This window comes from Stegostoma tigrinum, chromosome 38, assembly GCF_030684315.1.
Source record: "Stegostoma tigrinum isolate sSteTig4 chromosome 38, sSteTig4.hap1, whole genome shotgun sequence".
NCBI lineage: Eukaryota > Metazoa > Chordata > Chondrichthyes > Orectolobiformes > Stegostomatidae > Stegostoma > Stegostoma tigrinum.
Genome location: NC_081391.1, coordinates 6,408,150 through 6,435,668, shown reverse-complemented (window position 1 = coordinate 6,435,668; position 27,519 = coordinate 6,408,150). Strand labels below are relative to the sequence as shown.

General features: G+C 43.2%; 1 protein-coding gene across 1 annotated transcript in view; it reads right to left on the bottom strand.

Annotated features, from left to right (window-relative positions):
• Positions 1–27,519, bottom strand: part of aco2 (aconitase 2, mitochondrial) — a 55,629-nt gene that overhangs the window by 20,834 nt on the left and 7,276 nt on the right. Inside the window, exons 2-8 of the mRNA XM_048521429.1 lie at positions 20,975–21,114; positions 19,417–19,675; positions 17,093–17,185; positions 12,578–12,736; positions 7,998–8,148; positions 6,252–6,356; positions 1,636–1,727 (exon numbers count right to left, since the gene is read on the bottom strand). Of these exons, the coding sequence (XP_048377386.1) occupies positions 1,636–1,727; positions 6,252–6,356; positions 7,998–8,148; positions 12,578–12,736; positions 17,093–17,185; positions 19,417–19,675; positions 20,975–21,114 (999 nt within the window). The remainder of the gene's footprint in view (positions 1–1,635; positions 1,728–6,251; positions 6,357–7,997; positions 8,149–12,577; positions 12,737–17,092; positions 17,186–19,416; positions 19,676–20,974; positions 21,115–27,519) is intronic.

The window sequence follows — 27,519 nt, the reverse complement described above, 5'->3', positions numbered from 1 at the left end:
ATTCAAAATTCTATCCTAAATATACTAAAAGATTCAGCACCCAGTCTGCCATTCCCAACATTTTGATTGAGGATATGTTTTCGCATCTCAGTCCCAAATGGCCAACACCCCTCGTAAGATGTTTTAGTTAATCCAGCCAGGAGTCATATCCTACTGGCATTTACCATGCAAGCATAATTTCATATACTTCAATAAGAATACCTCTCATTCTTCTAAACTCCAGGGAACAACACCTTACTTACACAAACTCTTAACACAGAACCGTCCCAGGAACCAGTCTAGCTAAACCTTTACTGCACCCTCTTGAGCATGCACATCCCTCCTTAATGTAATAACTCTGCAAGACACCTATGACCCATGGGATTGGAGGGAATATAATAGCAGGGAATAAGAATAAGTGAATAATCCACAGGATGCACACAAACAAACACAGACTGAGGCCCCTTCTGAAGTACTTGTTCAGTTCTGGTCACCCTGTTATAAGAAGGATACTATTAAACTGGAGAGGGATCAGAAGAGATTTACCAGGATGTTGATGGAATGGAGTGTTCGAGTTACAGGGACAGGCTGGATAGGCTGAGACGTTTTCCACTGGAGTGTAGGAGGTTGACAGGTGACTTTACAGAGGTTTATAAAATCATGATGGACGTAGATAAAGTGAATGGCTTTTTCCGAGGTGTCTTTTTCTGAGAGTGGGAGATTTCAAGACTAAGCAACATATGAGAGGAAAAAGATGTAAAAATACCACGAGGGGCAATTTTTTTTTGAAAACTGGTTTGTGTGTGGAATGAACTTCCAGAAGTAGTGGTGGATGCAGGTACAATTACCATGTTTAAAAAACATTTGGATAAGTTCATGAATAGGAAAGGTTTGGAGGGATATGGGCCAAGCACAGGCAGGTGGGACTAATAGAGTTTAGGATCATGGTCGGCATGTATTGGTTGGACCAAAGGGTCTGTTTCTGTGCTGTGTGACTCTATGACAAAATATCATGAAATTATGCCACTTTTACTACTGTCGTTGTCAACTCTTTGCCTCACAACAGTAGACAGCTAGCTATAGGACCGTACAGTAAAGACACAGAGCTTGAGTTAATTGGTCACACTCTTTCTTTCAAGTCAGAAGGTTGTGGGTTCAAGTCTGACTCCAAATTTTAGCAGTGACTGGGTCTGATGCAGTACTGAAGAGTGCTGCATTGTCAGGAGCATCTTTTTAAGTACCTGGGTCCAAAAGATGCCATGCAACGGTCTGCAAAATAGCAGAGGAGTTTACCCAGGGTAGTTATGACACTTTTGGCACAGTTAGAATGAACACTAAAGGCACAGAGGCAAGAGTATTACCATTGCACCACACATAAAGCTCCTGAAAAGTTTCCGCATTTCTATTTCCTAATCATGTTCAGAGATATCATTGCACATCTCCAGACTTGAATCCAGGTTTCCTGACTCAGAGGTAAGGACACTGCCACAGCACTACAAGAGCTCTATAAAGTTCCCTTACGGATTTTGATAATCAACCTGTTCAGAGATGTTACTACACACCTCTCGAACAGGTGGGGCTCGAACCTGGGCCTTGTGGTCCAGAGATAGGGACAGTATCACAGGGCCACAAGAGTAGCCCACAAAGTTCCCTTACCTCACTAAGGTTAATTTCAATCAGCTGATCGTATTCACATCCCTTATCAGGAACCAACAAGTCTTCGAAATCATCAGCAACAGCAGCAATCTCTGGAAATTGTAAAAGAGACACATTTTCAAACACTGATCAATTGCAACGCTCCAGCTCAGAAAAGCACCTAACCTCAATCCATAAACTCATACAATATGTTGCTCAGTATAGAATAATAACATTTCTAATTTTAGTAACAAATGTACATTTTCCTACCTCAGTTCACCTCCACATTCCTAGGAATAATGAGACAGGTAATAAATTCTGCCCCAGCAAGGGACACATACGTCCCATGATCGATTAAAGAAATCACATATTCTAGTCCTTTCACCTATTCTTGCAATTCAATTTAAAAGACTTTTTCTGAATTTACCCAAGCTGTTTACAATCTTTGACACTTCTGAAATGACCTCTCAAGTGCATCCTTCCAAGGTCAAAGAGCCAATGTTTCTCCAGTCTTTCTTCATAACTCAGATCAGAGAAACTAGGGATCGGCTCGTGGCTCCTACTTGCCCAACCTTTAAAGCATTATGATCCAATGGCAAGAAATAGACGAAGTACTCAGACCACGACATGACCAAAGCACCTCCCATTTTTTCCTTTAGCATTTTATTGACTGTTGGTCACTGTTCAGTATTGGTTGAACATCATGGACTGGAATACTGCATCCTGTTCTGAGTGTCACACTTTAGGAAGGATGTCTAGACCTCAGGAGAGGAAGCAGTAAAGATTGATGAGAATGGTGGCAGCAATGAGGAATGACAGTGACGTAGATAACTTGGAGAAGTTGGGGCTGTTTCCTTTGGAGTGAAGAGAGGGGATTTGACAAAGTTATTCAAAAGCATAACAAGTGTGGGCAGAATTGATGAGGAGAAACTGTTCCTACTGCTGATGATTCAAGCACAGATTTAAAGTAAAAGCAAAAGGAGCAATGCAGACATGAAAACACAGCAATTGATTAAGATCTGGAATGTGCTGCCTCAGTGTGATGGACGTATTTTGAATCAATTTCTTTGGACACATTACAACACACCTTCAGGAGAGATAGCATTTGACTCAGATATAGGCATGTAGATTAGTAGCCTGTTAGTATTACTAGGTTCCAAGGATTTTGGGGACAGACAAGAAAAATGGAGGCTACAATCAGATCAGTGATTGGCAGGCTCAAGGAACAAACTGTCAATTCTGGCTCTTAATTGGTATGTTCATATGTAGATTCAGGTGCATTATGGAGTATCTGAAAGCCAAGGACAAAACTGAAGCAGTAACTCACTGCTACTTCCTGCAATTTACAGGACTTTTCTCCTAAATTTGATGGAACCTCTTGGAGTGAGGTGTGACAGGTGAGTGCGACTGTGAATCTGGAAATGACTTGAGTATTGCAATGAATACCTCTAGTTACGTCCATTTTGCTCCTACTAAGCAAGCCAGCGTTCTTGGTGAAAAGTATCATTCACAGCACATTCAGTTCCAAAAGTTAATAAGCAGCAACACCCAATTCCAACTCTATCCAGCAGCACTGGAAGGGCCCACTGTATGACTTCAATACCTCACTCAGGACAGTCTCAGGGTCATGGTACGTGTCATGGCAGGGTGGACAGTGAGAGATGAGGGTGAGATAACATTATTAGGTCAATATTGCTAAGATTGGGTTGTTTGAAAAATGACAAATTTGTGGCTTGATGTCGTGAGCAAGATGGGAACGTATGGAATAGCACAAGGAAAAGTGGCTTGGTGAAGCAACTTGTCAGCGAAAAGATGGAGGAGTGCCTATGAATAAGCACTGGCGCGCAGTTTTTATAGTCATGGGGGAATGCACAGTCACATGCTTGGGGTGAGGGGAAAAGGTGTGTGTGTGGGGGGATGTGTACATGCGCTGTGCATGTGCACATCCATGTGTTGGGGGAAGCACGCGTACTTAGGGATGTTTGCAAATCAGATTATCATAAACAGATCCAGTTCATCTCAGTAGGTAGAGCTGATCCATGTATGAAGAACAAATGACAAATATGGAACCCTCTTTTGCCATGTCCTTCGTGGACAGATCTGACTCACTGCATTTTAGCAGGAGAGGATGAAGAATCAGTAACGGGCTTGGGGAATGCTGCAGTCAGGAGGAGAGCGCCGGCTAGGCAGCATTCTTTGCCCGTGCCTAATTGCTCAGATGGTAGTTAAGCGTCAGCCACATTGCTGTGGTTCTGGAGTCAAATGCAGGCCAGACTAGGTAAGGATAGCAGTTTCCTTCACTAAAAGATATTTGTGAACCAGATGGATTTTTCCAAAAATTGACAATGGATTCACGTCATAATAAGACTCTTAATTCCAGATAATTTTTTTCCACTGGATTCACATTGGAACCCAGGGTGCAGTTCAAATCAACTTGTAGTTGCTTGAGCTTTGTTCTAGTTTAAAGATGCTGTCGAGAAACCTAAACTTACTCATCTTAGGGCAAAGAACAAGGACAATTCCCAGCATGCCATGTTTTATGAAGGTTTCCATTGTTAATATTTTTTAAGGACTGTTTTCTATCTTGTTATTCCCTTGTTCAAAAAAAGGGAATAAGGATAACCCTGGAAATTACAGGCCAGTTAGTCTTATGTCAGTGGTGGGCAAATTATTGGAAAGGGTTCAGAGATAGGATTTATAATCACTTGGAAAGATGTAGTTTGATTCCTGATAGTCAACATGGATTTGTGAGGGGTAGATCATGCCTCTCAAACCGTATTGAATTCTTTGAAGAGGTGACCAAACACGTGGTTGAAGGTAGAACAGTGGATGTGGTATACGTGGATTTAAGTAAGGTATTTGATAAAATTCCCCATGGTAGGCTCATGCAGAAAGTGAGGCGGCATGGGGTAGGAGGAAATGTGGCAGATTGGATTCAGAATTGGCTGACCCTTAGAAGACAAAGGGTGGTAGAGAATGGAAAACATTCAACATGGTGCTCAGTAATGAGTGGTGTACCACAGGGATCTGTTCTAAGTCCTCTTCTAGTTATGATTTTTGTAAATGATTTGGATGAAGGAGTGGAAAGGTGGACTAGCACGTTTGCGGACAATACAAAACTGGGTCACATTGTGGACAGTGCGGAGGGCTGTTCTTGGTTACAAGGGGGCATTGATAGGATGCAGAGCTGGGCTGAGAAGTGGCAGATGGAGTTTCATCCTGAAAAGTGTGAGGCGATTCATTTTGGAAGAATAAATCTGAAAGCAGAATACAGGGTCAATGGAAAGCTTCTTGGCAGTGTGAAGGAGCAGAGGGATCTTGGGGTTCATGTCCACAGTTCTCTGAAAGCACATGGTCTGTTAGCTTTCATTAATAAAGGGAAAGCGTTCAAGAGCCGTGAAGTTATGCTCCAGCTATACAAAAGTCTCGTTTGGCCAAATCTGGAGTATTGTGTCCAGCTGGTCACCTCATTACAGGAAAGATGTGGAAGCCTTGGAAAAGGCGCAGAGGAGATTTAGCAAGATGTTGCCTGGAATGGAGAGAAGATCTTCCGAGGAAAGGTTCAGAGAGCTAGGGCTTTTCTCTTTAGAACGACAAAGGATGAGAGGTGACTTGACAGAGGTGAACAAGATGATTAGAGGTACAGATAGAGTAGACAGCCAGAGACTTTTTCTTAGGGTGGAGGGGGCATAGCTTTAAAGGGAGTGGAGGTAGATATAGGGGAAACGTCAGAGGTAGGTTCTTTACTCAGAGAATGGTAGGGGTGTGGAATGTATTGTCAGAGAAGATAGTGAAGTCAGCCTCATTAGGGGCATTTAAGCAGCTATTAGATAGGCATATGGATGATAATATAAGGTAGGGGTAGATGTAAGGATTAGGATAAAAGTTCGGCACAACATCGTGGGCCTAAGGGCCTGTACTGTGCTATACTGTTCTATGTTCTAACCATCTATACCAGTGACAGCCATCTACATACAATTCAATAATTAACAGATTGTTTCCTTCATAGTTACTTTTTGCACAGCAAGCATTTCCCTTTTAATCTGAGGTGTGTGGGCTTTCTAGATGAGATAACATTCTTACTACCATATTTCAAACTGTGCTTCACATCTTTGTGATTACGTCTTGCTTCCATAATAAATCAATAATTTTGTTGTTTATTAAAAAACTTGTTTCACAAGATTGTCTGCCAACCCATACATACATAAATTGTTCTTCCCATGCGCGAGAGTTCTGTTCACAAGAAGCCCCAAAGATAAAATTCGAAGCTCATTTAAAAATAGCATATGCAATTTTTGCCTGCAAAGGTTGATTTTTTTGGTGATGCTTTTGGCAAAGATAGGCAAATTTACGTTTTTGTGGATACTGAAGATTTACTGCATATGTACACTGCAGATTATTTTATCTAACAAATTTTAGCTGGTTCAAATCCACGGAACCTTGCAGCTTTTGTCTAAGTTACTTTTTTTAACAAGTTGAAGTGACCTGATTTCTGTAGCTTTCATTAAAATATCATGTTCCATCAACTGTTTATTTTAAAATACGCTATGAAAGACTAACACATTGATTAAAATCCCATTTACTGTCTGGATGCAATGTCAAACGGAAACTCAGTCACCGATTCTCACTGTACCCACCTTCTCTGCCAGTCTTGTCCAAGTACGTCTTCATCCTGGGGTTATAGGGAAAAATGGAAGTGGTTGCCCCAATTTCGGCTCCCATATTACAGATAGTGCCCATGCCTGGAAAGAAAAAGACTTTCAAACTGGATTCTCATTTTTGCTCAGCTAGCGCCATAATTCTATCAACAACGCTTGTAAACAAGAATCACCCACTGTTGGAAGATGGAGAATATTAATACCAGGATTTAGTTTGATATGGTCCAGTAATCCCAATTTTTTTGGCAGACATGCATGCCATTTGATCAGTTATTAATGGTTGGGGGTTCCACAATCTTAACCAAGGTTCCTTTTTGACAGTGTTGCATTGGCACCCTTCAGCTTCATCAGTTCCGGTAAAAAGAACAATGCAAGTCTCTTCAGAACTATAATGCCCTCAATCCTGGCAACATCCAAGTGAATCCACACAGCTCCTGAGCCATTGTATTTGCAAGCCCTAACGTTTCCATACCCTGAACTGCATTTGCTATCTCTGCCCATTCGGTTTGCTTATCTATATCCTGCAATCTTTCGAAGTCATTGACACAATTTGCCATACTTCCAATTAACTCTCAATACCCAAGTACTTACAACTAAATATTCACAGTTCCATACAGGAAGCCCACAGAACACAAAACGACCACTACAGCTTACCAATCCAAGAAACTTTCTTGTGTCTTACCATGTTTTCTGCTCTCCACCCATCTCTCATTTCAACATGCTTTTATCTTTCCTAGAAACATTTATAACACGGTCTGTCTTGATTAAAGCTACATAGGATAGTGCCTTTACCACAGGTATAGAATCATAGAATCCCTACAGCGTGGGAACAGGCCATCTGGCACTCAACAAGTCCACACCAACCCCCAGACCCATCTCCCTACTCTGTCCCGGTAAGTCTGCATTGCCCACAGCTAATCCACCTAACTTACACCCCTCTGGACACTATGGGCAATTTAACATTGCCAATCCACACCTTTGGACAGCGGGAGGAAATCGGAGCACCTGACAGAAACCCAACGGGAGAACATGCAAACTCCACATAGACAATCGCCTGAGGGTGGAATCAAACCTGGGTGCCCGGCACTGTCAGGCAGCAGTGCTAACTACTGAGCCACGTCACCCATCTCCTGCTCGGATGTCCACTTAAAAGTAGTTGGAAGATACAGAAATTGGACTTCCAGTATACCCTCCCCATCTTCTGAAAGAAGAATTACCTCCCTATTATCTGTACATATAATTCACGTTATTTGTCTTCTGAAGGAATTGCCCCCTAGGTGTAGCTTGTGACCACAGCTTTAAGCCTGTGGTACCTCATCCAAGTGATGATATCCACATGCAATCAGGAATGTTAGCTGACAAATGGACCATAACAGAGTATGTAACTCCACCAAACCCACATCTACACCTGTCCCTAAGCCCAGGAAGGGTCAACGGATTGTGATGAACAACAGGATGCTTGCCTCTTACTTAGTCGTGTCAGGGGTAACTGCAGTATTCCTCCACCAGCACAAGGTAAGCTGATGAGCCAAGGCAATATAATGCAAGATGAGAAGAGATAGGACAGAAGACCAGGTAAACCAAGGTAGGGATCAGGTGACAATAAACTTTCGTTTTAATGGTTCATAAGTTGGAGGAAGGAAAGCAGAGTGAACAATATTATAAACACACTATGATGACTGCTTACAGTGATCTCACATTATAGTTGAGTTCTAACTTGTGTACCTGTACAGGAGATAGACTCCACGCCTGGCCCATGATACTCTACAATTGCACCAGTTCCTCCTTTAACTGTCAAAATGCCAGCAACTTTCAAGATGACATCTTTTGGTGACGTCCAGCCTGACAACTCCCCTGTCAATTTCACTCCGATGACCTAAACGGGAAACAAATGTAACAAACTATTTCAAAACATTCAGAGAACCTTAAGACTCAAGAAGAAACCAACTTCCACCAGAATTACCATCTTTTATCAGAAACAGGGGCTTGGGCAGAATGCTTCAATTCAATCTAATGAGATCCACATTAGAGCTGGGATTTTAAACTGGTTTTGGATTTTGCATGTATCTTACAGATTTGTGATTAACAAATTGTGTAGGCAGCCTTAAACATGAATACCTATGTTTATTTTCTCCTGTCCTCTTCCTCACAACAGACTGCCTCTGTTTAATGGTCCAACAAAAACCTGAATGATCTCGAATTACAGTTAAACTCCATTTATATAGCCATTCAGGGTATATATCCCACACGAAGGCAGTGACATTTAACAATTGTTTTTCTAGCCCCTTTATAGAAACAGAAGATGGCCATTTAACTCCTTAAACCTGTTCTATTATTCAGTTAGATTGTTATTATTCTGGGACCTTTCCATCTACTTGTATTAGCCCCTAATAAATTGGAGATTAATTCATTAATAATTGACCCAAAAACAACTGCCAATTTTAAAAAGAGAATTCAAAATTTCAACTATCCTTTGGATGTCAAAGTGGTTCCTAACTTCACTTCTGAAAGATCTTGATCTAATATTTATTCTCTGGCCTGTGGTCACAGACTTCTCAATCAGCAAAAAACAGTTTCTCTCTGCCAACCCTATCAGTATACCTTAATGTTCTGAGAACTTCAATCAGATGGCATTCTAACCCACTAAAGTCCAGGTATACAATCCTGCAATTTACATCTTGGCATTCAGGTATAATTTTGGTAAATCAATGCTGCATTCTCTCCAAGGCTAAAATTACCTTCCTAAGGATAGATACCCAAACTAAACAGAGCATTCAAAGTGCAGTCTAACTACGACCTGGTCACTAAATACCAAACTCCAAGAGTCTTCAATAAATAATGTCATCATAAGTTGGTTGAGACAGCCACAAAGAGTAATCTATTTAACCATAAGGACCATCACAAGTCCAGATCTGAGCACAAATAAAAGCAAAAACTGCAGTTGGACAGCATTTGGGGAGAAAAAACATTGCATTAAGATGTATTTGACTCTTCAGAACCAAAGCAAGGAGATGCAATAGACTTTATGCTATTTAAAGGGTCAAAGTGTAAGGGAGAACAAAAAGGGAGGTCTGAAATAAAGGGCAAGGGAGATTACAAGTTGGACCGTATGACTATGACAGATGTCACAGGTAAAGCTCTACCCTCACCCAGCATCCACCCAAATGAGAGATAACGGGAACTGCAGATGCTAGAGAATCCGAGATAACAAAGTGTGGAGCTGTATGAACACAGTAGGCCAAGCAGCATCTGAGAAGCTCAAAAGCTGACGTTTCGGGCCTAGACCCTTCCTTGGATCTAGGCCCGAAACGTCAGCTTTTGTGCTCCCAAGATGCTGCTTGGCCTACTGTGTACATCCAGCTCCACACTTTGTCATCCACCTAAATGAACTTTCTCGTAGATAGTGATCAGCCACAGGAACCAATTCTCCGAAGTTCCACTCAAAGTGTCCAACTGCAACACCTTTGATCCTTTACTGGTTAAGTTCAGCTGAACTGATATGGATTAGAGATGGACCCTGGAAGCTACTATATGGCTTACAAGTCACACCAGCAATCCATTTACTCACTGAACTGAACATTTAGCTGTTTTTTAAAAAATTAACCGTGTTATCCAATTTGCAAAGTATACAGTAATTTTGTAACATTAAAAAATTGCTGAAATTTATAATTATCTAAAGTGAAAAGTTTGCAAAGATGGGGAGGGGGTCTTGGTGAATTGCTCTTTCACAGATATGACAGAGCGAATGACTGTCTGCTGTAACCATTTTAAGGATTTAATAGCGTAAAGGACCATGCCTTGGTATTGAAAAACATTTAAATTCTGAAGTGTATAATCCACTCAAATGGATAATGCGTTGCTTGTAGATTAAGGTCATGTTAAGTAGGAGGGCTAGATTGCATTAATTAGGCATAAATTGCCCCTGTTAGTCTGCAGACTTTGTGGAGAGGGTTATTACAGAGCACTTAGCACTTCTGGCTGATAAGGTGTGCAAATGCTTCAACCTCATCTCTAGCACTGACATGATAGGCTCCCAAATCAGTAGAGACAAAGGCGTTCACGCAGCTTCCTCTTCTGGTTGTCTAGTTGCCCATCACGATTCAAACTAGATGTGGCTGGACACAGATAGTAAGAACTGTAGATGCTGGAGTCAGAGATAACACAGTGTGGAGCTGAAGGAGCACAGCAGGCCAGGCAGCATCAGAGGAGCAGGAAAGTTGATGTTTTGTCAAAGGTTGGGATCAAAGGGCTGTTTTGACCTGATCTATCAGTTGTGGAATAGCAATACTGCTGCTTTCAATGCATGCTGTCATGCCTCACTGGAGCAGTCAAATGGAAATATGGCCCATTATTTCTAGCGTTATTACACAAGTTAAAGATTTTGTCAAAGTAGGCAAAATTCCCCAACTTATCCACCTTTTTAGACTTGGGTTTTCTGAAAGCACAAATCAAGTTTCTGTACTTAAGAATCACGTTAAAAATTACTTGTTTAACTGTAGCTAGAATCACTGAACTGTCAACATATAACTCTAAACCCTTCACAAAACATTGTTTACACAAAATACAGACAAAAAGAAATGGTGTTATGGGTGGAGGGGCAAAACTGCGAAGGAGGTTCAATGATCCCCGTCTCCAGGTTTCACCAAGATGATCTTTTTATCTTGACAGGACTTCTACTCCTTGATCTCTTTACTTGCACAGCAAAGCAACTGGTTCACAATTTACAAAGACACCAACATATTGGTTCAAAGCAACACATTACAGCAACTGGCAAGAAAAAATAAAATAGCCTCCCAGCCTTTCCAGAGATCCACGCCTCCAATCACAGCTGCTGACAGGCAGAAGGCCTTTGTCATCAATAGCTAGTCACAACTCCAAAGACCAAGCAGCTACTTATTGTCAGCTGAATCACCCTTTGTACATGACTCTTGCTCCAGTTTGCCTGCACTAAACACCACCAAACTCCTCTTTCCCCATTACAGCCCACAATTTAAAAATACAAGAAAATAAACAGATGTGGTCTTTACAATGTAGTCCTGTATTATAACAAAAACAGAAATTGTTAGTAGCATCTGTGGAGAGAAATCAGAGTTAACCTTTCAGGTTGAGTGACTCTTCCTCAGAACCTCTATTCCTGTATGTGACTGTTATTGTAGCTGTTAGCATAGGGTAAAGAAATATACTTTTGTATTGAACAACGCTTAAATTCTAGAGTGTATAATTCTCTCAGAGTGGATGATGAGTTATTTGTAGATTATTAGGTCATGTCAAGTAGGTGGCTAGGTTGCAGTATTTGAGCAGATATGTGGAGAAGGTTATTACAGAATCATAGATTGCTCCACTCATTAGTAATTTTTCTGCAAAAACTTTCATGAAGTTCTTAAACTACCTTTGCTTACAACTGCTTTTAGTTTTGTCTAAAACTCAGCATTAAGAAATTGCTGCAGATTAATACATTTTGGAGCAGGTTTGAAGGGTGGAATGGTCCACTCCTGTTCCCAACTCCCATGTTCATATTTTATTCCAGACCTGGTCTATGCCAATAAGCTTCTCTTTATGCAGGGTTAATAAGGAGCACAGTGATTCGGGTTCATGGAATGTTGGCACAGCTAACTGATCTAGTATTTGCTGCCCATCCCTAATTTTAAACCCAGCAGTTTGTCATGACCATTTCAAAGGGCTGTTAAAAGTTGTCCAGAATGCTGTGGGGCTGAACTGTAGGCCAGATCAAGTCAGGATGGCAGATTTCCTTCACTCTACGACATTGGCAATCCAGAGAGATCTTTGAAATGATCAACAATAGTTACATGAACATAAATTGGTGTCCATGTTTTACCAAATTCTAATTGAATCTTTTTTTAAATTGGATTTTATTGAATTCATATTTCTCCATCTGCCATGGTGGATTTGAACCCAAGTCCCGAGAACATCAGCCTGGGGTCTAGCTTACTAGTCTAGTAACATTACACCACTGTTAGCATCACTGATTTTAAAGGCATTGAAACAGAGGATTTATGGTACAGGAAGAGATTCTGAAGCCCACGCATAGACATAGTTTGACTTTCTCTTCCCACTAAATTCAATGCAGATGGAGCACATCCATGCAATCGGATTGCCGACTCTGTGCAGGAATTTCAACGCAAGGCTCCTGTAAGCACCGCAGGGCGGTTTACTGTGGTGAAGGTGCTCTGTAAATGCAAGCTGATGTCATAATCTTTGCTGCCTGTCATTCAGTTTCCAGTTCCGGCCATCTGAACGTCTTGGTCAGAACAACTAAACTTGAGGTATTTCAGTAGATAGTTTACCTTTGGACACTTCAGCTCCCAAGGAATTCCTGCCATCACATCGACTGCATCTGCTCCTCCAACTCCAACACATACACCGCCCAAACCACCTCCATTAGGAGTATGGGAGTCAGTGCCAATCAGCAGCACACCAGGGTAGGCATAGTTTTCCAAAATAATCTGCAAATAAAATCACATGATTTTCAGCACACAATGGAGACCATTGGCTTCGTTTACCATTAACTTTCTGCTCCAAAATCATGTTGATTCCTTCCTAGCATAGAGTTTCACAGGAACTAATCATCCTCCAGCATCTTGCTCCAGTAGTGTCAACAGGGATACCATGATCACTGAAACTATGGAACAGGAGATGACCATGTGGTACTCTGTATCTGCCGCGTTTCTTCGGATGGAACATTAATCCTGTGGCAATGCTCTCTCATACAAGCTATGATTTACTTGATTTCAGATATTTATCCCTACTTACCCTAGAATGCAATCAATTCTGACCCAATCATTTACTACAGCAATGCAGAAAATGCTTTTCAACCTACATCTCCTTTTCAGACTTCTAAATTAAATAAACAAAGGAAATCATCTTTCCCTATTCATTCCTTTAAAACCCTTCAAATTGAATGGTCTCCATTCAATATTTGCTCAGCCATAATGTTAAAGTAGAAATCATTCCTCCCCATAACTCTTCGATGGCGAGTATTATCCCAGTGAATATAAAGTTTCTGGTTTTAATTAGGAATGTAAACATTGCTTAAAAACGCATCTGGCTAAACTATTAAAATTATATTGGTTACCTGTGTCCAAGTTAATAAGTTACGTGCTAAAACACTTGACATTTCTTTCAACTCTGTAGTTTTAATTACACTTACTGAAGATGAAAAAGAGCAAAGGAACAGTCGTAGCAATGTCTTGCACAATACTCTCAAACAATACAATGCCTTTAGGGGAAAAACAAGCCACTTCTCTGCAGCATTTTTTCTAACCTGCTTTGAACATTAACTGCAGTGAAACCACAACAAGGCCAAAACTATTGATCACATGTTTAACTGTTTACCACCTTACATCCATAGCTTTAATATCCTACCCACACCAACAGAGTATCCAAAATTGCGCTAACTACTTTGGTCATTGCTTTACTAGTACCTTCCATAATTTTGTTGCTGCCTTAGTCCTGTATTCTGCACTTCATTTATAAAACACCAAGTATTGTAGGATACGAAGGTAGGAAGGAGGTTATAACACTTGAACAAGGCTGATGTTAGGAAACATTTCTCCACACACAGGGTAGTGGAAATCTAAGAAGTCTCCCTCAGTAAAGCTGAAATCAGATAGGTTTTCTTCCTCACAGCCAATAAGGGATGTGGAACCATGATAGTTAAGTGGAATGCAAATTTACCATGATCCTTAAACCTATGGCCTCTAGTTTTGGACTCCTCTACCCTGGGAAAAAGACCTTGGCTATTTGCGCTACCCATACCCCTCATGATTTTATAAACCCCTACAAGGTCACCCCTCATCCTCCGGCGCTCCAGGGATTATAGCCCCAGTCTTGTCAGCCTCTCCCTGTAGCTCCAACCCTGGCAATACTGTTGTAAATCTTTTCTGAACCCTTTCAAATTTCACAGCATCTTTCCTACAGCAAGGAGACCAGAACTGAACAAAGAATTCCAAAAAATGGCCTGACCAATGTCCTGTAAAGCTACAAAATGATATCTCAACTCTTATACACAATGCACTAACCAATAAATGCATGTAAAATGCTTTCTTGTGATGTACATCTCAAACATATGTAGTTAAGAATAATGAGATGGCAGTACAAGGCGTTTGCTAGCTCAGCCTTTACAAACTGCTCTCCAGAGTCACAAGATACATGCTATCACCTACAGTTCCCTATAATGCCAAGTCCCAGTCACAACTGCACTGTCAGACAGAGATGACAGGTTGAAGCAAGGAAGGCCCCTGAAGGGAAAGGTGAAGAAATTAAAAGGCCATCAATTAAAGCAGTGACAGAGGGAAAGCTGCTGAGGCTGTGATGCCATTCAGCTGAGAATAAATCTGTGGTCAAGGCATCCTATCCAGTCTCACCTTCCAGGAGTGAGCTCCAATTCGTAACAGCTATATAAATCATTAGTAAAATGGCACAGAGATAATGGGAACTGCAGATGCTGGAGAATTCCAAGATAATAAAATGTGAGGCTGGATGAACACAGCAGGCCAAGCAGCATCTCAGGAGCACAAAAGCTGACGTTTCGGGCCTAGACCCTTCATCAGAGAGGGGGATGGGGAGAGGGAACTGGAATAAATAGGGAGAGAGGGGGAGGCGGACCGAAGATGGAGAGTAAAGAAGATAGGTGGAGAGAGTATAGGTGGGGAGGTAGGGAGGGGATAGGTCAGTCCAGGGAAGACGGACAGGTCAAGGAGGTGGGATGAGGTTAGTAGGTAGATGGGGGTGCGGCTTGGGGTGGGAGGAAGGGATGGGTGAGAGGAAGAACCGGTTAGGGAGGCAGAGACAGGTTGGACTGGTTTTGGGACGCAGTGGGTGGGGGGGAAGAGCTGGGCTGGTTGTGTGGTGCAGTGGGGGGAGGGGACGAACTGGGCTGGTTTAGGGATGCAGTAGGAGAAGGGGAGATTTTGAAACTGGTGAAGTCCACATTGATACCATATGGCTGCAGGGTTCCCAGGCGGAATATGAGTTGCTGTTCCTGCAACCTTCGGGTGGCATCATTGTGGCACTGCAGGAGGCCCATGATGGACATGTCATCTGGAGAATGGGAGGGGGAGTGGAAATGGTTTGCGACTGGGAGGTGCAGTTGTTTGTTGCGGACTGAGCGGAGGTGTTCTGCAAAGCGGTCCCCAAGCCTCCGCTTGGTTTCCCCAATGTAGAGGAAGCCGCACCGGGTACAGTGGATGCAGTATACCACATTGGCAGATGTGCAGGTGAACCTCTGCTTAATGTGGAATGTCATCTTGGGGCCTGGGATGGGGGTGAGGGAGGAGGTGTGGGGAAAAGTGTAGCATTTCCTGCGGTTGCAGGGGAAGGTGCCGGGTGTGGTGGGGTTGGAGGGCAGTGTGGAGCGAACAAGGGAGTCACGGAGAGAGTGGTCTCTCCGGAAAGCTGACAGGGGAGGGGATGGAAAAATGTCTTGGGTGGTGGGGTCGGATTGTAAATGGCGGAAGTGTCGGAGGATAATGCGTTGTATCCGGAGGTTGGTAGGGTGGTGTGTGAGAACGAGGGGGATCCTCTTGGGGCGGTTGTGGCGGGGGCGGGGTGTGAGGGATGTGTTGCGGGAAATACGGGAGACGCGGTCAAGGGCGTCCTCGATCACTGTGGGGGGAAAGTTGCGGTCCTTGAAGAACTTGGACATCTGGGATGTGCGGGAGTGGAATGTCTTATCGTGGGAGCAGATGCGGCGGAGGCGGAGGAATTGGGAATAGGGGATGGAATTTTTGCAGGAGGGTGGGTGGGAGGAGGTGTATTCCAGGTAACTGTGGGAGTCGGTGGGCTTGAAATGGACATCAGTTACAAGCTGAGATGGAGACTGAGAGGTCCAGGAAGGTGAGGGATGTGCTGGAGATGGCCCAGGTGAACTGAAGGTTGGGGTGGAAGGTGTTGGTGAAGTGGATGAACTGTTCGAGCTCCTCTGGGGAGCAAGAGGCGGCGCCGATACAGTCATCAATGTACCGGAGGAAGAGGTGGGGTTTGGGGCCTGTGTAGGTGCGGAAGAGGGACTGTTCCACGTAACCTACAAAGAGGCAGGCATAGCTGGGGCCCATGCGGGTGCCCATGGCCACCCCCTTAGTCTGTAGGAAGTGGGAGGAGTCAAAAGAGAAGTTGTTGAGTGTGAGGACGAGTTCAGCTAGGCGGATGAGAGTGTCGGTGGAGGGGGACTGGTCGGGCCTGCGGGACAGAAAGAAGCGGAGGGCCTTGAGGCCATCTCCGTGCGGAATGCAGGTGTACAGGGACTGGACGTCCATGGTGAATATGAGGTGTTGGGGGCCAGGGAATTGGAAGTCCTGGAGGAGGTGGAGGGCGTGGGTGGTGTCACGGACGTAGGTGGGGAGTTTCTGGACCAAAGGGGAGAAAATGGAGTCCAGATAGGTGGAGATGAGTTCGGTGGGGCAGGAGCAGGCTGAGACGATGGGTCGACCAGGGCAGGCAGGTTTGTGGATTTTGGCAAGAAAGTAAAATGGCACATTTGGATACTTACTCAGTTGTTTGCTCCTCATGGCTTGGAAGTGCCAGTGTCAGCTAAAACCCTTCATGCTGCTGTGCCGTGGAGCCAGGAGATTTCATTAGAAATCAGAATCATTTGGTAATTGCTTTAACTCATGCATCTAGTTGAGAAGATTTAGGAAGGTGAAAATAAACTTCAAGGCTAGCTCAGCACTGCTTGACTCAATCCATTGGAAACCAGACCATTAATTAATTTGGTCACACTCGAGGTGTGAGGGTGAGGTGGAAAGACTGTGTGGGAGGCGTGGTGGAGTAAGCATTATAGTGCAACGCAATGGTCACCTCACCTGGTGGATGATACCAGAGCCAGGTTTCCAGAAGCCAACTCCATATTTTGCTGCAGCGGTCGCCAAGAAATCATAAACTTCTGCGTTCATTTCCTAAAAAGTGAAAATAACTGTCATGATCAAAGAGAACAGCACCAAGTTACTGAGATCGTACTAAGATTTTTCCAAGCGGCAGAAGCAAAACAAAGACATAGACAATTGAAGAAAGCAATTCAACTCATTTTGAGTACAACTGGGGTAATTTGAGAATTAACTATTTTGCATTTTTACAAACTAGAAATCAATCCAAAGTGCAGCTGATCCAAGTGTCTCAGCGATGCATCTTCTAGTACAGGAAATATATTTCATTCATTCTCTTAAATACAGATTCAAGTTGAAAGGCTAATACCGGTCATAAAGAAGTCCAGTTTACTTGTATGGTGAGTCTGAACATACTCTGTGAACCACAATTAGCTGAAGTCATGTAGCTTCAGGAGGCCATTTGGCCCATTGAGTACATGCCTGGTCCCTGTAGAACTAACCAGTCAGTCCCAGTTGACGCTCACAGCCCTGCTAGTTTACTTCTTTCAAGTGTCTGCCCAATTTCCTCTTGAAAACATTAATCGTTTCTGCTTCCACCACACACAACTGCATTGAGTTCCAGTTCATTACCACTTGCCACGTAAAAGTTTCACAATCCCTCTGCATTCCTTGCTAAAAAACTTAAATCTATGTTCACTCATCTTTCACAACTTTTTCCTTGTTTACTTTAACCAGGATTTCATAATCTAGCATGCCATTCTAACATCTCCCCTCACAATCAGGTCTCAACCTACAAGAACCACCACATTCCTTTTTGAATCCAACTTTGTAACTACATTTCCTGCGTACTCCCCCTACAAATAAATCCTGACTCTTAGAATGAGCGTCCTCTGCATCCTCAAGGTTCATTACAACAGCCTTCACAACAATTTATCCCCAGATAGTTGCTCCTGAACATATACAACTTTAAGCCTGAGATTCTACATCATTTGCAAGAAATACATTACTTCAGTGATTGCAAGATTTCTGGTTGCTAGTTATTCATTGTGAACAGATTTAAATCTGTTCTAAGCATTCTCCCTTTGACCACTTGCACCTGTTCTCTCTCTCCCAACGCTTTGCAGATTCCCTCTCATGACCTTTCAAGTTATCTTTCACTCCTTTTCCCTATTTTTCACCCCAAACACCTCCACCCTACTGCCCTTTACCCAGCCTGTGGCCTTCCACACCCCCTTTCTTCACAGCCTCCATCCTGTTGACACTTGTGGACTCCCTTTTCTCCACCAATCCCCTACATTGTGGCTTCACTCGGGCCAACCTATAGCCCCACATGGTCCACCTCTGTCATTCATTCTTAAACCCTGCAGCCTCCTTTGATCTCTCCTCCCCCTATCTTGGCATAGCCTTGACCGGTCTCCCCCTCACCACACGCCATGCTTTATGCCATGCAACCTCCTTCAACTCCTGTCTACCTACCACAGGACTACCTTGGACCCTGCTACTGAAAACAAAAGATGCTGAAAATCACAACGGGTCAGGCCGCATCCATGGGGAGGGAGCAAGCTAACGGCAGAGTCACTAGACTCAAAACACCTCCAGTCTCTCTTTCCTTGGAATCCTTCCTATCCCAACCCTTTCCCAACTTCCTCTCTCTTCCAGTACCACCATTCCCAACCATCATCCTCCCCGTGCTTTCTTTCTACTCCCCCTGCCTTCCATTTTCCCCCCTCACAACTTCTCTCCATTTCACCCACTCTGTTCCATTACCTTACAGTCTCCCTCCCTCTGCCAAACCACACCCACCACCCCCTCCCTTCTTGCAGCATCCATCACAGCTAGATCTTTTGTTCCAATATCAAATGGGCCTTTGTCCAATCTCTGGTCCCAATGCCCCAAAAATCTGAGGAAAGTGGACCAGAGATGATTACATTCAAACGCCTACTTTTTAATCTTCCTGAAAATCTGAACTTCGAACCTCAAGTGTCTTCCCTATTTTGGACTTGGTACCAAACTTCTGGTTCACTCCCTTCCCCATGCCAAATATCCTATACCCTCACCATCATGTTCTTTAGCCTGACACATATTTCCAGGGAAGGTTGTGTGTGCGCGCGCGCTGTGGTGGTGTGGTGGGACAGACAAGCAGCAACATGAAGACAAAGGGTATGGGCAAAATAGACTACAATCTCTGATGAACCACACACAACACTAAGGTCGAATGCTAATGTGACTAAAGAATATTTGCATTCAAATAGATTCTCATCAAACCATCAAAGCTCCTTTTATCACTTCCCACAATAAATTACCTTGGCTCTGGCCAAATCTTTATCTCCACCAATCTGAGCTTCAATTAAGTGATCACAATGGATCGTAGATGGCACTGCAACTCTAGGCAACCCACTGCTGATGAACTGAAGCATGGCCATCTGAGCTGTGGCATCCTGCATGGCCACCCTGTCGGGTCGGAGGCGCAGGTAAGTCTTCCCACGTTCTATCTCCTGGTTAACCGGGTCATCAAGGTGACTGTACACAATCTTTTCTGATAAAGTCAATGGTTTATCCAGCCTGGTATGGAGACAAAATTAAACGCTTTTATGGGGCCATGGATATATGTGGAAACCATTTGATTATCCCCAACTAATGCCTAGTTCTATTTTGAAAAATGAGGTTATAGCTATGGAATTACAACTTCCTACTTCATCTAATAGGAAAACTGCCCATCTGCAACATCACCGTTGCAATTACTTGACATGATTATAAGTGTTATTTACGTTATAAATACTGGCACTGGAAATGCATCATTTTAAAAAATAAATTACTAATTGATTTAACTATACAATGAATAATTACAAAGACGAGCAATTACATTTGCACAAGGAAGAAAGACTGCCTTTGTTAAACATATTTCACATCCTGTAAACATGCTCAGTGCTCTACAGTCAATAATTAAATTTGACTCTCACAGTGAGGGCCATAGAGTTTAGACAGCACAGAAAGAGGTCCTTAGGCCCATCAAACATCTATCTATTCTAACCCCAGTTTCCAGCACTTGGCCTGTAGATTTGTATGCTATAGCAATACAAGTGCTCAGCTAAATAATTAGTTACCTGATGACTTCCACCAAGGGGAAAGGTTTCTACATATCAATCTTAACTAAGCCCCTCAGAACTTTGCACACATCAATCCGATCCTCCCATCAGCCTTCTCTGTTTGCAGGAAAACAATATTCTCAGGAACACAACTATTATGTAGCAAACAAACTGGTCAACATGATCAGGAGGTCCCACGAATACCTTCTCATATCCTACCTTCATATAACTCCACCATCTCTTTCTATTCCCTTTGGCTTCATGTACCTATCTGGCTTTCCCTGAGAAGTTTCTAGATATCTCTGGACAAGTTGATCAGAAAACGTTACTACATACGCCTGGAGCAGATACAGATTCAACCTGGGTCTCCTGCCTCAGAGGCAGGGACACTACAACAATGCCACAAGGTGGCTCAGTGATTAGCACTGCTGCCTCACAGCCCCAGGGACACGGGTTTGATTCCTCCCTCAGGTAACTGTCAGCGTGGAGTCTGTAAATTTTCCATGTGGTTATGTGGGTTTCCCCTGGGTGTTCCAGTTTCCTCCCACATTCCAAAGATGTGTAGGCTAGGTGGGTTAGCCATGGGAAGTGCAGGGTTACAAGGATACAGTAGGGGGATGAGCCTGGGCAGGCTGCGCTTCAGAGCGTCGGTGCAGACTCAACGGGTAAATGAGAATGACTCCACTCTGTAGGGATTCCATGATAATTATAACCTATTCCTTGTGGTAGCAAGCTCTGCACACTGCACAGATCTCAGAACAGTTTTTCCATTTACCTTTTCCGAATGATGTCAAGGTTCTTTTGCAGTGACTTATAATCAATATAGTCCTGGGGTTCGAAGCGGCTCATGGCTATTTTGGCTCTCCTGCACACAGCAGAGAGGTGGTACCTCCGGATTGCATGACCCAGGGCTAGCTGCAAGAAGTGAAAAAAAACACCTACTATGGAAAGCACACAATACAGTAATGTTAAATTTCAATGCAACAAGAGTCACACTTTGCACTTTCAATGGAAATCATAACAAGTATATCACTACACAAACACAGTGAAAAAGAAAGATTTCTCAGAAGAGTCATATCAGCCTTAAAATGTAACTCTTTCTCACTTCACAAATGCAGAACATAGAATCCCTAGTGAGGGAGCAGGCCATTTGGACCATGAAGTCAACACTGACCCTCTGAAGAGCATCCCACCCAAACCCACACCTTCTATACTGTCCTTGTTACTCTGCACTACGGGCAATTAAGCATGGCCAATTCACCTAACTTGCACATCTTCGGACTGTGGGAGGAAATTGGAACACCCAGAGGAGACCGCCACACAGACAATCACCCAAAGGTGGAATCAAACCTGGGTTCCTACCACTGAGAGGCAGCAGTGGTAACCATTGAGCCACCATGCGACCCCTACTCAGATCTACCCAAGATTCCACAGCACTTTGTGTTTCTAATTCCAATTTCCAGTATCCATGATATTTTGTTTTTTTATGGCAGGAAAGTTGAAAGCCAAGTTCAAACAGGGTGGGAACAGCATTTAGAATGGGGCTTGAGATTTAGGAAGCTGGAGTACAAGCTGCAGACATTACATCACATCAAGGAGAGGAACACTACATGAAATTGCTACCCAGCTCAGGTCTGAGTCAGCAACAGCAGCAATTGGGTTCAGGAATCCTGAGCTTGGGAAGAGGGGTGGGGAAATAAAACAAGATTCCAATTTGCTGACAATCCAGTAACTGAGAATTGCATATTTGTTTGTCAGGAGAAAAACTAGAGGAAAATCAGAAAATGTAATATTATGCACAGTACTTCTAAGTGCTCTGCAAGACCACTTTTTTTATGCAGAGCATTGGCAAGCTGCCCAATGTAGAGAGTGTAATAGCCAAGCTTGGCACTGCCTTCAGCCAAAGTCCAGGCAAATGCTGTTCAGCAACTTGAGGAGAAACCAAGACACTGTTGACCTGACTGAGACTGCTCTGCTCAAAAGGTGGATGGTGGCAGTTTTGGTTTCCTCGACAGTACCTTCCAAGCGAGTTTTGAGAAGATTTGTAGCTCAGGTTGAGGTTCTGGACGTGAGTTTGCTCGCTGAGCTGGAAGGTTAGTTTTCAGACGTTTCATCACCATTCTAGGTAACATCATCAGTGAGCCTCCGACGAAGCGCTGGTGTTATGTCCCGCTTTCTATTTATCTGTTTAGGTTTCCTTGGGTTGGTGATGTCATTTCCTGTTCTTTTTCTCAGGGGATGGTAGATTGGCTCCAAATCAATGTGTTTGTTGATGGAATTCCGGTTGGAATGCCATGCTTCTAGGAATTCTCGTGCATGTCTCTGCTTTTGTCCTAGGAATGGATGTGTTGTCCCAATCAAAGTGGTGTCCTTCCTCATCTGTATGTAAGGATACGAGTGATAGTGGGTCATGTCGTTTTGTGGCTAGTTGATGTTCATGTATTCTGGTGGCTAGCTTTCTGCCAGTTTGTCCAATGTAGTGTTTGTCACAGTTCTTGCAAGGTATTTTGTAGATGACGTTCGTTTTATTTGTTGTCTGTATAGGGTCTTTTAAGTTCATTAGCTGCTGTTTTAGTGTGTTGGTGGGTTTGTGGGCTACCCTGATGCCAAGAGGGCCGAGTAGTCTGGCAGTCATTTCGGAAATGTCTTTGATGTAGGGGAGAGTGGCTATGGTTTCTGAGCCCGTTTTGACAAGCTTTCATCTGTTTCTGTTGCTTGTTTTTCATGCAGCAGCCTGAAGACAGAGATAATACCTTGAAGTACCCACTCTTAATCAATCAAGGCACAACAGGAGTCCGCTGTAGGTGTGGTCCAAGGATGTGCAGTTTGAACACACCTTCTGCAGCCAGGAGGCCCTGACAGTGGGAGCTGAACTTGGAGATTCTGGCTCAGAGTTAGGGGTGCTACCCACTCCCTTGTGGGATAAACACCAATCTCATCAAATCACCCACAGCCAGTGAATGAATTTTAAAGAGAGTAACTTTAAAAGGGAAGTGGATCTGTAACAACTTACATTTACAATGCTCCTTTAACACAGAAAAGCATCCCCAAAAATTTACAGGGCTATGGGGAAGAAGCTAATTATCAATTGCAGGGTATTTTTAAAAGAATGAACAGACACGGTGGCCTACTACGTGTTGAATGCTTCTCCTATTTTTATCACTACTATACAATCCTTAGTGCCACTTTCAATCTTTCTTCTGTGTAATACAGTCTCTCACTGGGTAGGATGATTCAGCTGAGACAGAAGAATTTCGACATTCTCTTGCAACATACCGCCTACAAAAGCTGGTCAACTTGATCCCATCAAGCTAACAGGTACAGGAGATTAAATAGTCAATAGCACGTGGAGTTGGAGGAACACAGCAGGTCAGGCAGCAGAGGAGCATTGTTTCAGGCCTGGACACTTCACCAGCCTTCCTGTTCCTCTGATGCTGCCTGACCTTCTGTGTTCCTCCAGCACCATATTGTGTTAACTCTGACTCCAGCATCTGCAATTGTTGCTATCACAGGAGATTCAATAGGCAGTTTAAATAGGAGTTTAAAACATCATTCCATCACTAACAGATGACACATAACATCTCTACTGAATTATATCTAACGCTATGTCTGCTTCTATTGTACAGAAAGGGAGCCTGGTCTTCCTTGGAACTGGGGTTTTAAAAAAAATCACATGGACTTTCATACCCATTCTAACTGGCTTGAACAAAAACAAAGTTGCTGGAAAAGCTCAGCAGGTCTGGCAGCATCTGCGAAGGAGAAAATAGAGTTAACGTTTCGGATCCGGTGACCTGCTGACTCAGACAAACCTGGGAATGTACTCGTACAAACTTCTAATAGTGGTAGGAAATGCCGAGAAGGCTCTTAAAAGGCATATGGTACCCATGACATTGTAAATGAAGGTACATTATGCTGGTAGGCTAAGGGATCCCTGGCTGATGAGGGATATTGAGGCTCTGGTCAGGAAAAAGGAGGAGGCATACATTGGATTTAAACTATCGGGCTCAAGTGAACCCCTAGATGACTATAAGGAGTATAGGAGCACACAAGAGGGAAATTAGAAGAGCAAAAAGAGGGTATGAGATGGATCTTGCTGATAAGGTTAAACATGATCCCTAGAGGTTCTACAGCTATATTGAGACTAAGAGGGTGGCTAGGGAAAGAACCGGTCCCCTTAAAGTCCAGCATGGCCGGCTATGTGTGGAGCCACAGGATATGGGGGAGATTTTTAATGCACCTGTCTCCTCAGTGTCTACTGAGGAGAGAATTACAGATGCTAGGGAAATAAGTGGGGATGTTTTGGATTGCATACATATTACCAGAGAGGTGGTGTTTGCAGCCTTAAAGCACATTAAGGTGGAAAAATCCCTTGGCCTGATAAAGTCCATCCTCGGACAGTGTGGGAGACTAGGGAAGGAACTGCAGAGAACCTTGCAGAGATTTTTGCTTCAGCTTTAGCCACTAGTGAAGTTCCAGAATATTGGAGGGTGGCTAATGTTGTTCCATTGTTCAAAAAATTTAGCAAAGACGAACCAGCAAACTGCAGGCCAGTGAGCCTTACATCAGTTGCGGACAGATTATTGGAGAGGGCACTGAGGGACAGGATCAACCAACATCTGGATAATCAAGGTCTGATTAGGGATAGTCAGTAAGGATTTGTACACAGGAAGTCATGTCTGACAAATCTTAGATTTTTTCGAAGAGGTAGCCAAAAAGATAGATGAAGGTAGGGCAGTGGATGTTGTCAATATGGACTTTAGTAAAGCCTTTGACAAGGTCCCACATGGCAGGCTAGTCATGAAGGGCAGGTCACATGGGATCCAGGGAAAGCTATCTAATTGAATTCAAAATTGGCTCAATGGTAGGGAGCAGATTGTGATGCTTGAATGTCGTTTCTCAGACTGGAGGCCTGTGACTATTGGTGTGCCACACGGTCAGTGCTGGGACCTTTGTCATTTATGATTTACGTAAATGATCTGAATGTGAATGTACAAAGCATGATTAATAAGTCTGCGGATGATACAAAATTAGGAAGTATTGTTGATGGTCAAGAAGGTTATCAAAAATTACAGAGGGATCTTGATCAGATGGGGAAGTGGGTTGAGGATCTGAAAATGCAATTCAATGCAGGTAAGTGTCAGGTATTGCATTTTGAAAAGTCAAACCAAGGTAGGACTAACACATTAAATGATCAGGTCCTGAAGAGTGCTGTGGAGCAGAGGGACCTAGGAGTACAAGAACAAAGTTTGTTGAAAGCAGCACCATAGGTAGACAGGATGGTGAAGGAGGCATTTAGCATGCTGGCCTTCATTGGTCGAGGCATTGAGTATTGGAGTTGAGATATTATGTTACAGCTGTATAAGTGGTTGGTGAGGGCACACTTGGAGTATCGTGTACAGTTTTGGTCACCCTGTTATAGGAAAGACACAGTTAAACTGGAAGATGTGCAAAGATTTAGGAGGATGTTGCCAAGACTAGTAAGCCTGAGTTACAGGGAGAAGTTAGCCAGGATAGGACTGGATTCCTTGGAACATAGGCGATTGAGGGGGACCTTAATGAGGTGTATAAAATTATGACAGGCATAGATAGGATGAATGCATATAGTCTTGTTCCCAGAGATAAAGAACTGAAACTAGAGTGCATAGATTTAAGGCAAGAGGGGAAAGATTTAAGGAGGATCTAAGGGTCAACTTCTTCACAGAGTGATGCACATATGGAACGGAGTACCAGAGGAGGTGGTTGAAACAGGTTCAACAGCAACATTTTAAAAACATTTGGATAGATACATGGATGGGAAAGGTTTAGAGGACCATGGGCCAAATATGGGCAATTGGAACTAGCTGACTGAGCACCATGGACCAATTTGGCTGAAGGGCCTGTTTCCATGCTGTGTTACTCGAAGACTCCTATGGTATGAATGCTCTGTCCAAAGGCCGGTCCTTTGGCTTATTGCTGGCTGATGGTTTGTCTGAGCCACTTTGGTCAATAATTGCTTGCCATTCCCTTCCACCCTAGGGTACAGCCAGAAGGCAGGTCCTAAGTATTCCTCACCCAAAACCAGAAAATGAATGTGCAGGGTTGACATTATTTTGATTTTAGCAATCTAAACACACATTTATGGAGCCCCATAAACAGAAGTATAAAAGCAAGGCAGCTGCACAAAATTTCTGGCTCACCTCTAGCTGGGATATTGCAGCCAACGCTTATGAATTCTGGAAATGTGGTGAGAAAAGTGTCAGACAGGGTTTAGAGGGACAAAGAACTCCAGTGTTGCAGGGAGATTGGAAAAGCTGAACTGCTAATGGTAAAGGAGAGACAATTAAAGAGAGATTTTTTAGATGTTTACGAAATTATTAAAGTTTCTTGGGGTGGAGTAGCGGGTAAACAGCTTTTTTTTGTGGTACGTGAGTTGGTAACAAAAACAGAACACCACGAAATTAACATTGTTTTGCTGTGATCTGGAGAGCGTGGATGGATGGAGCAGCAGAAACAGATACCACAGTAACTTTCAAAATACAATTGCACTAATATTTGAAGAAAGTTTGGCAGGCCTATGGAGAAAGATGCTACCAAATTCAGTTCAGCCTTTGACTGATTGCACACATTTGCTGGGTTAGAAAGTGTTTAATATTTATTTTGCACAAACCTAATTTAGTCTGTAATTTGTAGTTGGCAAACTAAAATCCAAAGTGTCACAACTATGTAGTGGGAGTTTCGAGCAAGTTTATTTTCGTGAAGTACTTTGAAAGAGCAGCCTAACTAGAACCGGTGGAAACCGGATTATTAAGTGAGCAAGCTAAGACCCATGTCGGGAGCCTAAATAACTACTCAGCGTAGGGAATGATTTTGGTTGTGTTGTGTCTTGTCACCCTACCATACATCAAGGACATTTCAGAGATGACCACGAGACTACTCAGGCCCCTAAGTATCAGAGTAGCCCACAAACCAACATCCGCCCTACAACAGCTACTGACAAACAAAGGATCCCTTAACCACAACCAATAAAACTAACGCATACACAAAATACATGCAAGAAGAATCACAACCTCGGCCTAACCAGAAGAAAATTGTCTATACGGATACATGAACACCAACTAGCCACCAAGAGACATAAGCAATTCTCACTGGTCTCACTACACACAGTGAATGAGGGACACAAATTCGACTGGGACAACACACCTACAATCACACAAGCCAGGGAGTTCCTAGAGACCTGATATTTCAACCAGAACGCCATCAACAAAAATATTGAATTAGACGGTGTGTACAAACCACTGAGAAACAAAGCTGGAAGTAATACCAACCACCCCAGCTAACCGA